The following is an 11,490-nucleotide window of genomic DNA, read 5'->3' as shown; positions in this document are numbered from 1 at the left end:
ATGATATCTTAAATTGCGTTATCGTTATCGTTATCGCTAGAAAAATTTAATATTCACTGTGCATCTAAAACTAAAGATTACCTATACGTATACGTGTATCGTTTCAAAATTATTTTATCGTTAACGATCATTTTTCTGAAAGGAAGTTATACATACAACGTTATCAAGAAATTTTACATCACTTGATACAAATAACGTCAGGAAATAATTCACAAATGACCAAAAAAAAGAAAAAAGAATCAAAAATAAGAGAATAGCACCAAACTATACTTACTAGAACTATCCTTCCTAGAAACGAAGATGGAATACGAATGTGTCGCATGCAAACGATCAAAGAATCATAGTAGGTTTCTTCCAAAAGAAATTTATTCTGTTCCAACATTTTTAAAGTGAAAATTTATTCGAACGGTTCCGTTCGTTTTAGTGTGGTACTGCGACTCGTGTTCACCGGGAGACTGACAATAATGCACGGAATAAATCGTCATCGCGATATCTGGTCGTATTAAAAACATGACAATATCCCACGATTAATAGCGCATACATAAAGTCACCAATGTATTATCGTATTTTATTATAGTGATGCGGAGTACTGTGTTCTAAACGTCGTCAAATTAGTTTCTTATTCCCCTTTCTTTCATTTCATAATTATTACACTATTTACGCGTATTATTCGTGTCCTTCGTCCTGCTTATGGAACTTTCCGTTTTCGCTAATCACTTACACGTCCAGACAGAAATATATATATATATACTCACTTGCTCTATTCAATTACAGATTTCAAATAATTTCTTTCTTATCGTAAAAATCAAGCGTTTGGTATAGTTTTATCTTCGTCGTAAATGTTTTCCCTTCTTCCTTGTCTTTCATTTTAAATGTTATCTTGTATAATGTATTAACTACGTTCATGTAAAATCGTAGTCTTTTTCCTCATAGCAAATCATTCATACCTTTTCACCGTGCAAAAAGGTTTTACATATTTGCTTAAGTACTTTGTTAGCTAAAATCCCTGAATAGTGTTTTCAGTGGTCGTGATATATTGCACAGATGTTACTATTATTATCGAAGAAAGTACGAATTCTTATTCTCGTGGGTGTAGAAATTTCGTGGTGGTTGAAACAATGTTAGTGGTGAAGTTGCGTGCAATGCAACACATTGAAGGTACATATTCCTTGTGTTTTACAGTGATTTCTCTCTTTTTCTCGTCTTTTAATCCTTGTGTGATTTATCAGGCATTCATTCCCACATTTTCTTCATAAGAGGGAACCGTGTGTTCTTATAGAAGTATCAAGAAATTAACCCAAACATTTATTATTTAGACGTTGCTTCGATTTTCGTTTTTGAAACAAACTAATCAAATTTACAAAAGAGTAGCTAAAGCATTAAACTTACAAGTAGACCGTGTTATATTCGAAGTATTTATTGTGATATTCTAAGAATGAAACAAATTTCCACTTGAATTTCGTTTCTTTAGTTACGTTCATAGAAATATAAATTCGCATAAACATTCGTGGTCTACTTGTAATACACGCTTGTTCAATAACTCAGAATACTCGAATGTCCATGTAAGATAAATTGCAACTAAGACGATTTACGAATGAAAATTTGGCAAAGGAATCTTCCAGCGAACATAATTCTTCGTTAATAGCGCTTATATTTAGCACAAGTGTAGACATAAATTCGAAGCATTGATATTTAAGAGATCTTTTACAAATTTTACGTCGATTGTGTAAAATAAAAATTTTACAAATTTCTATAGTTCTCCAAAAAAAAGTGTTAGACAAAGAAATATATAAGCAAGTTGAAGCTTTGATACAACATTTTTTATGAAAGCCTATTTCGAAACACACAACTCGATATAAAAGTGTCCAACACATGGAGACTCGAAGATGTATAATGATATTTTGTGATATCTTCATAAGAACATAGAAATTTATTTAAAGAATTATAAAAATGACTACCGGGTTGCTCACACAAGGGTTAATAGTTAATAACGCCGAAGATTAAATTTTTTTTTGTTTTTTCATTCAATTAAGCCGCGTTATAATTCAAAATTCAAGATCACGTTATTACAGTCTACGCTTTAACAAAATTATTGCCATTGACGGTTCTCCGTTTGCTTTAATAAAGCGAATAATGTTGAGAATGCTACGTAAAAAAATCTTTAGCTTTGGTTAATTGCAATATGCATGTTACACTTTTAATTACAAATTCACACAATTTGTCCCATTCTTTTTAATAAGCATCGTTATATCGATAAACATATTTGTGTAAATTAAAATTAATTTTTCCTCTTTTGACGTTTGAATTCTTCACGAGGTACACAAATGATCAAACAGAAATTTGTCGTTTCATATTCGCTGAGTGGAATTGCATGCAAGTTATATTATTGTCAGTAAAACTCTGACTATAATTTATACCCTTAAACAGATCCAAGGTTTCCATTAATAAATTAAATAAATAATGAATAATTCGTCGTTTCAAGCGTTAAATGCATTCACCATAAATTATCAACATATATTATCTACGTATAAATAACTGAAATAAATATAAAATATAAAAGTACATATGCAATTTTTCCATTGCAAATAAACAATAAATAAAAGATCATTTAAGATTGATTCTATTTGTTGTAAATAAATTGCAATTGTAAACTATCTAAACTGACGGAGATTTTCTTCATTTCGTCTTTTCTCCTCTTTTCCCATTTCTTCGTCTTCGATCGACAATCGATCATCGAATCTACTTTGTCCTTAATACGGTATCGATTCGACCTACGAACGATAATCGTTCCAGTCAAAAAACGTATAAAAGTCACATTTTCATTCTCCAACGTTCCGAACAATCTAACTATCGAATGAGATCCTCTCAGGCGTTCATTGTTGAAGCTATTGCATCTGAAATTGTTAGGCATTTTTTTCGAAAAGTTACTTCAATATTTTCTGAAAATGTCTTTCGATATTTTTGTAGTTTCGAAATGATGTAACCCAAAAACGAATGTAATTCATGAAAATATTATTATAAATTTCATTATAGCCATTAATTATAGAATATATAGTTTCTTTGAACATGGATACTTTGTAAAATGTATAAAAGTGTAAATAAAATGTTCGAATAAATTATTAATAACATTGGAATACAGGTGAATAAAATATTTACACGAATAATATTGAAACGTATTCTTAGAATTTAATTAAAATGTCTTTTGTTTTACTTGTATCGAAAAGGATGTAATTATTAATACATTATAGCAAGAAAAGTTACAAGTATAGAGCATGAAATTGTGTGAACCAAAATAATTAATTATAAATTTTGCTTCAGGAAAAAATGCAAAAGAACAAAATACAAATTGAAAGATGTCTAACCATTTCAATTGCAATAATTATTGACAATCAAGCCTATATTCTCTATATAATAACCCTAACTCACTCGGACATGACTAGCATCGTGATCGTATGAAACGAACAAAATAAGAACGTGATTGACTATCACAATCAGTTGTAAAAAAGTGGAATGCTCATAAGAAAATTTTGGAAGATTTTATAAAAATGTTTCATTTATCACCAAAGAAAAAAAAAAAATTAATTAACTCATGAAAAGAAGAAAAGCTTGATTGAAACGTGACACAAATTCGATTAACAGAATTAATATAATTTCACTGGCACACAAAACGAGATGGTCTTTGTCCAAAAAACGTCCAATTCTCCTCTTATTAAGATATTAATATTCTTATGATCAAATTATTAATCATTATAAATGTCAGTCTCATAAACGTCATTGAATCACAACAGTCTGTTTTATTGTTAAAATTATATATTTTATCGTGTGATAGACTTGATATCGCTTCAAATGCAGAATACAAATTAAGATAAAACACTCTATAAAAATTAAATAATCTAATTGAGACTGTCGTGAGCCATCTACGATGAAAAGTACCATTCGACCATGGAATATCTCAAAATGCATAATTTCACGTTGACTAAATGAAAATATTGTAAATTAACGTTTAACATAAACTTTACGGAGCATCCCACTTTACTTCGAACCTAAGCATAACTTACCACACTCTATGGACCGATGATCAAGAATTGAAAGCACGCGTCAAGATCACGGCAAACAATTGGCCATGCAAACTGTACCGCACATATACAGACCCCGATCGACGAATCAATTTCACGCTAACGCCGATATAACATTATGTACAAATTTATTAAAACAATGACTAGCAGTCGGTACGTAGCTAGTACCCCATCGATATCTCGCTATCGATACGTTAAGACGAATCCTCTTCACCGATGGACCTAATAGTGGATCAACCATAAAAGAACGCGTTTATGTCACTTTCAATCATTTCTAGTTCACATTCGCACTATATAATAATAAATCTCAACTAAACAACATATTGTTAGCTATAATGGAGGCAATAAGTATTAATCGTTTAAAAATACCTTTTCTATATATTAATTTTTAAACGAAGTTGAACTTCAAGTCGAAGGATACGATTTTGGAATTCTAAGAAATAAATTTTCTTTATACACATTTAGAAACTTTCTGAATGGATACGACGTGATAGAAATATTTTTATTTGGAATGTATCTTTTGCTGTAATGCTGTACTGTTGATGCAATAAACGGAAAGAGGTTTCATGTTAAGTTGCTACCTGGGTCATTTCTTGATCCGGCATTTCTTTTTGGTATGGGATTAGAAATTAATAAATAGTAGAATTTATTCAATGTCATTGAACAACACACGTGATCCCTATTATCAACTACAATCAATTGGAATTACAAAAAATTTCTCAATTGAAAGCTAAAATAATCTTCTATTAACATTTCTAAGATATAAATATCCAAAAAGTTAAAAAATATAAATGCAAAAATCATTTACTAATCGTTACTTTATCACCTCATCACGAGTACTCGAATTCAATGTTTACTAAGCGCTCCACAATTCTGTCATAAACAACAGAACGCCATATTCAAGTTCTATTATCGTTCAATAATCTCCATCAACCAACGCTTACTGCCTCCATAATAGTCTAAACCCAACTGAAAAAAAAAAAAACATATATGGTACGCGATAACAGTCCACCTCTAACTCGAGGACTAAATAGAGCAATAACAGCTCAAAGCCCGGTACGTTCTTGTACAAATAAAGTAAACGCACCTCGTCGAATCACCCCGGCACCATCTCCGAAAACCCGGAACTGACGCGTGAAACCTCATCGAAATGTCCAGCACCGTGCTTATTAAGGTAAAACACCTCTCTAACGACTCATCAATCGAAGAAATCGTCATCCCCAAACGGATCGTTCTCCCTGACAAATATATTCACCGATTCTGACTTCCTAATATGCTGATCGTTCCTCGACTTATTGTTATTATTATTATTATTACTTCCAGTAGAGTACTTTCCTTGTCGACCATGATTCTTCAAAGGTAAAGTGGTCGCTCTGTGTTCAGAGACGTTGTCTTCCATTTCTGACTTAAAAGCGAACGCATCGTCGTCGTATCTCAGGTGCCCATTGAAGAAAGAATCACGGCTGCCGTCCCCTGATACAAAATCGTCAGTCGTCTGATGAGCATCTTTGGATTCACAAGGAAGCTCTTCAGGCGTAGCTTTTTGGTCAGAAGGAAGCCTTTGTCTATCGGGCGAATCGCCCATGCCAGTAGCCGCGAAGGGTAAATCATCTTCGAAGTAACTAGATCTTTTGCTGTAGACCTCGTCCATACCCATCGCTCTCCTGGGAGCCTTCGGATACCTCGTCGTAAACGAAGGACTCTGTGGTGATGGTTTCCGTTCACTGCCTTCAGAACGAATTCGTGGCTCCGCTGTAGCCAGAGATTCCACGGTAGAAGGGTCCACGTGTTCTACAGTTTGGGCAAAATCGTCCTCAAATGGACTCTGGGTCTTTGTGTGAGGCTGGCGAGGTTTGTGCCTGGGTATTCTCTTTCGATGAAGACTCTCACTCTTGGTATCTAGTTCCTCGGACCAATAAGGCCTATCCGCCCAGCTGTCATACTCCTGATCGCTACCCCAATAACTTTGACGACTCCTGGAACGTTGCGAAGATCTTACATATGGATCAGAGTCATTATCATTGCACTCGGACCTGGAGGTGCCAAATTTTCCTCGGGATTCAGGGTAGACCATGTCAGCGTTGCGTCCCTCGTTTGCGCTATTTGGCCTCTTCGGCCAGTGTCGCTTTCTACCTGACTGATTATACCTTGGGGAATCGTCTCCTGGTCTATCGGAGCCATAGTCTTCGTTCCAAGCTGAAGGATAATCGTGTGGTCGTTCCCTGCTTTCTCTATAGTAATAGTAGCTTTCTCTACTAGGATAGTCAGAATCTGGTGGACCCGTTGATCTCCTATTCCAAAATCTGGCATCCTCCTCCCATCGTCTTCTCTCATATTTCCTTCTAGGCCACCTATCGTCATCGTCGTATCCCATACTTTCTTGGCTACCAAACCTATCTTCCTTCCACAGCATCATTTTCCTTTTCCTTTCCTCGTCATAAAAGGGTCCATGCTCGTGTGGCCAGTTCCAACGTTGAGGCTTCGATCTGCATTTCCAGTGACCCTCATAGTGTTCTTCTTCGTCCTTATACTGCATCTTTCTATGAGGATAATGCTTGGGCTCTTTCTCCCATTGACTCTCGTCGTGCCACGGAGAAGAGTCACGAGGCCTGTGTCCGGAATTCTTGATCCACGCAGAATCGCGAGGCTTTTCCATCATCTTATCCCGGAAGCCTCTGTCTCGTTTGCTCCCCGGACCACTTGTTTCCTCATAGAAACTCCTATCGCCGAAGGGAGCATCGAATCTTGGATAGTGGCTACTTCTAAATCTGCCATCTCGTACCCTTCCATTGCTTTCCTCGCTCTCTTCCTCGTCTTTCCACTCGTTATCACTGTCGCCTGATTGTTGGTACATGCTTCCTTTGAAAGACGCTTCTCTGTGGAACTCTTTTCCATCAGGAGACCACGGCGAAGTTCTACTAATCGAAGGAGGACAGTCAGAAGGAGGTCTATCTGAAACGAAGAGACCCGTGTCGAACTTCGTCCAACTGCTATCATCTTTACTTTCATCTCTTTCTGGTTTTAATTCTGTAAATGGGCAGAAAATGTCTTCAGGAATTATAGACTTGGTTTTTGGTGCGTGTCCACTGCTGCTTAACATTTTAATCTCTTCAAAAATATCCATCCCCATAGAACTCGAGTCTTCCTCATTTTTAGACTGCTTTTTAGGACTGGAAGGTGGAGGCGTGTCAGAAAATAGATTTAGCAACTCCACCTCGGCTGAAGTCTTTTGCTGGGTCGATAATTGAATCACAGGAGACATTCTAGTGGAATTCGGTGTGTCTTCATCAAGTTGTTTGACTGGTGGTTCTGGTTCGCCTATAATCTCACGTAAAGCCGCGTATTTGTCGCTGGATATAGATACAGAAGACTTTACCTCAACTTTATTTACTTCAACCAAGGGCCCATTGCCCTCTTCTGTAGTTGTTTCTTTGGTTTCTGGTTTATCAGAATCTTCGTTGGATTCGCTAGGTTTGTCAACAGGCTCGGGTTCCTCTGTTCTCTCCTCAATGTCGATTATAGCTTTCGTTTTGTCAGATTCCTCTTCTTCTTGTTTCGTCAATAAATCTGTCGGTGCTTCAGGCTCTGTCACTGGTTCTGTTTTACTTTCTAGTTCAATTGGCTGAATTTTTTCAAATGTCAAACTCGAAGAAAGTTCAGTCGTGTCTTCAGACTTTTCCTCAATTTGTTCATCTTTAGTCAGATCCTCGTTACTAGGCGGAAGTTTCACCGTTAGATTCACCAGAGTAGCCAAAGTTTCTGATCTGATCTCTTCGCTGGTTTCTTGTTGCTGACTAACTAATTCAAACTCCTCTTTTGTCACTTCCTCTTCCTCCGCGAATTCTTTCATGACGTTCTCTTCGTTCTTCTCCATCTGTTCCAGCTCCAACAGTTCCCTAAAAACAGCGTACTTATCGTAAGTAGCATCCTGCTTGGTCTCCTGGTCGATGTTCGTTTTAGTAAAAAGCTGTGGCTCGTTGAACGGCTTCGGTTGCACCATGCTAGATACAGGTTGTGCTTGCACAGTACTGACTTGCTCTTGCTTTATAGGAACTGGTTCCTCGCTATCGCTAGCAGCAGCTTCCTTGGCTGAGAGAGTGGCCAAGCACTCAGTCAACTGCTGAAGGGTTAGACTAGTCAACTCCTTTACAGTCATCCCTAAACTGCTCGCCAATTCATCTAAATTGGCAGACGTTAATTGGCTTAGAGTGATATCCAACGAAGGTTTTGTCTTTTTGGGTCCAGTCGTCGAACTGGAAGTGGAAGTGAAAAACGAGGACAAATTCGTAGTGGGTACCATAGAACTAAACGAGTCCTCGAACGCCGACGTGGTCATCACGCTTATCAAATCCGATTTGCTAGACAACTGAATGGGCGGACTGAAATTGTCATCTGACTGACTCTTCGCGTCCCTCGACGGACTAATGTTCCTGTCGCTTGTCGCCACGGGCTCTCTTTCAGGGAAGTCGTAGTGGAAGTATGTATCTGTGTGCGGCGGCCTTGGAGGAGGCTTTACAACACCTCTGACGCCCTGCTTCTTCGGTGGCAGAGGAGGAGGGTTGATTAGAATGTTAGCGATTCCTCGAGGAGGAGGTTCAGGTACGAGTTCCAGTTCTGCGGACGAAGTGGATAGTCTGGAGTTGGCGTTGCATGTACAACTCTTTAGTGGAGATGCTGGTGAATCGCTGACTGTTGAGAAATCTACTGGGAACGGTTTGTCCATAGATGGTACTTTGCTGCCGGCGATATCAATGTCAAATTCTTTCTGGCGTGTAGTTTTTATAGGACTGGGAAGCTTTACCAAACCATGCGTGGATTCTGTGGAGTCTTTGTCTATTCTACCGAGCAGAGAAACGCCTGCGGAAGTGGGAATAGTCGAGATTGCAGAGGATTTCGAGGTAGAAGAGTCTTCAGGAGGCAAAGACACAGAAAGAGGTTGATGATGAGTCGTTTTAGGCGTCATATCTGATTTTCTGGACGAATCACTGCGCGTGAAAACTGATTGAATCGCCTCGTTTTCGTCGAATCGATCGAAATTCGCAAAGTTTGTGTCCTCGAATTGATTTTCTTTGGGAACTATGTCGTTTCGTGGTTTCACTGACTCTATGGGTTCTGAGAGGACGTTAAAGTTCGTTGGGAATGTGTCTGCCGAATTAGTAGACACTAAATCTTTTAGCACCTTCTTGGGAGGATTCTTCAGGTGCTGGAAGAAGTCCTTCTTGTCTACGTAAGGTTTTATTAAACCTGTTCCTAGCGGGTCCAACTCCGTGAACACGTCTATTTGTGGGCTCTTGGCTTGGGTCTGTAACAATTATTAAATACAAAGTATTTAATTAAAAACATAAATAAACAGACAGAGTCGATAGACAGTTTGCGAAGACTTCATGAATCAAAATCGATAATTGTGACCGATCATGTTAGTAACAGAGCAACCTGTCTTCTCAATGTTTTTTAAAAAATCAACAGTTTTAACTTAGAGAACTTAGAGAATAATTATATTATTTACAATCCGAGTTAAAATGTTCGAAATAATTTATTCTCTCTAAAACCACTATAATATTAATGTATGAATAATAAATATTTACCTCTTCCACTTCCTTTTTAACCGGCGTATTTTTAGCCGAACTGGTGAGCTCACTGTCACTGAAGAGATTCTCGGTTTCTTTGTCGAACCACTGAATTGTACTTTGAAGTGGAGGGGTCTTGCTAGTCAGAGTGGTAGCTGGACTCGACGTGATCGACGATTGGGTGCCTGGAACCGTTTGTTGTCGCTCTAGGTGGCCTCTTTTAGAGGATGATGGTGGTGGTGGTAGAATTGCTCGTACAGTATCTTCGAGCTAGAAAAATACACAAAGAATGTTTTAAACAAAACATATTATTTTTACGAAATAATCTAAAAAATAAGAGCATACTAGATATTAAAGCTGACTAATTTTTTACATACCTTCATATTCGCGAAAGAATCACCGAATGGATCGGTTTCAAAGAGATCGTCAGCGGAAGGTGGTGGATTTTCAGGGGTAATTTTGTCCATGTGATGGATACCTTGCTGCAGAGAGTCCAATTCGAATTGTATATCTAATAAATCCCTAATAACACCACTTTGAGGCTCGTTTCGTTTATCAGTTGACTTATCCGCCTCCGAATTAGCATTCCTTACACGAAGAAGAGAGGACTCTGATCCTGCTGCACCCTGTTACAAAACGATTTAACAATATTAAATATTTAATCATGAAATTATTCTAAAATTGTATATTTTACATGTCACAAAATGGGGTGCATAAATTTCCAGCCAGATCAGTTTTTCATTTTATACTTCAAAAGCGACATTTTAACTTTAGCATCAGAATATAATCATATACTATACACAACTTTAATATTATATAACAGCATAACAATGTTAATTTGTTATCCTGTTCGTTTGCTATATCTTATACCAAATATTGGCTATAGCTTTTTTAGATACTCGAAATATACATAATCAAGGAAGTGGCCCGAAACTTTCGCACATCACCGTATAATAAATTATTAAACATTTAAGACTAGCGAGTGTTATTGAAAAGGCCGTGAAAATACAAATATAGTTAAAAAGGAAATGGCAATTACTTTAGTGTCAGGGGTAGGTTCGACAAAGATGCCAGTGGTATGAAATTTAATAACGTTTATAGCGTTCTGCTCTAAATGCTGCTTCGTTAGCTCGATCTCCTTCTTTTTTAACTCGAACACCACTTGAAACAAGTCTCGCATCGCGATTACCACCTGCAATAAAATTTTTAAGTAAAAATGCTTTTACAATGCAGGAACTTGAAGTATTTCATTAATATAACCAGGTACAAAAGTTTCCTAATAAAAACAAACAATTTCACTTCAACTAAAAACTAAAACAGAGACACGATATAAAAATGTCAAATGCAAATTCTTATTACTTTAGAAATACCTGTCATTCGAAACACGCTTCGAAATAATGGACAGTTGAGAGTTTTACGTCCTGTATTATACCGATATACTAAACGCGCCTGACCATACACGGTCCGCAGTCACTTATGGCCTATTCCCCTTCTATTACGTGTACCTCTCTCTTACAGTCTAGACACATGGTCAGCCACATCCTCTCTCTCTCTCTCTCTCTCTCTCTCTCTCTCTTACACCTATCGATAACCTTTAACCCGTTTAATTGCGAAACATACTAATCGGTGAAGTTTCGTGTAAACGTCATACAATGTTCTAATATTATTACTATGAGCACGATATTTCAAACACTAAAATATACGTAATTAGACTACTGCTTTGACCTTTTCCTACGTAAAATCATGTAAAATAGGCGAAGCTGGGTATACTACGTGTAGCGATTTCCATCGAAAGCTTTTGCTATTTTCGTTGTAGCCGAATTAAAAATTAATTAATTAAAATTAAT

The 11,490-nt window shown here is 37.0% G+C and overlaps 1 protein-coding gene across 4 annotated transcripts in view; it reads right to left on the bottom strand.

Annotated features, from left to right (window-relative positions):
* Positions 1 to 388: 388 nt before the first annotated feature.
* LOC122571096 (protein disabled) overlaps positions 389 to 11,490 on the bottom strand; it is a 27,530-nt gene continuing 16,428 nt past the window's right edge. For 3 of the 4 annotated variants that reach the window (XM_043734384.1, XM_043734386.1, XM_043734385.1), the window contains 4 exons: positions 10,683 to 10,835; positions 10,021 to 10,269; positions 9,662 to 9,913; positions 389 to 9,378 (listed from right to left, as the gene is read on the bottom strand). In XM_043734384.1, coding sequence (XP_043590319.1) covers positions 5,275 to 9,378; positions 9,662 to 9,913; positions 10,021 to 10,269; positions 10,683 to 10,835 — 4,758 coding nt within the window. In that variant the 3' untranslated portion in view covers positions 389 to 5,274. Of the gene's footprint in view, positions 9,379 to 9,661; positions 9,914 to 10,020; positions 10,270 to 10,682; positions 10,836 to 11,013; positions 11,112 to 11,490 lie in introns of those variants that run through there. The other variant, XM_043734387.1, reaches the window with a different exon arrangement.

This window comes from Bombus pyrosoma, linkage group LG9, assembly GCF_014825855.1.
Source record: "Bombus pyrosoma isolate SC7728 linkage group LG9, ASM1482585v1, whole genome shotgun sequence".
Classification (NCBI taxonomy): domain Eukaryota; kingdom Metazoa; phylum Arthropoda; class Insecta; order Hymenoptera; family Apidae; genus Bombus; species Bombus pyrosoma.
Note: the sequence above shows the minus strand (reverse complement) of the source record. Positions and strands in the feature narration are given on the sequence as shown.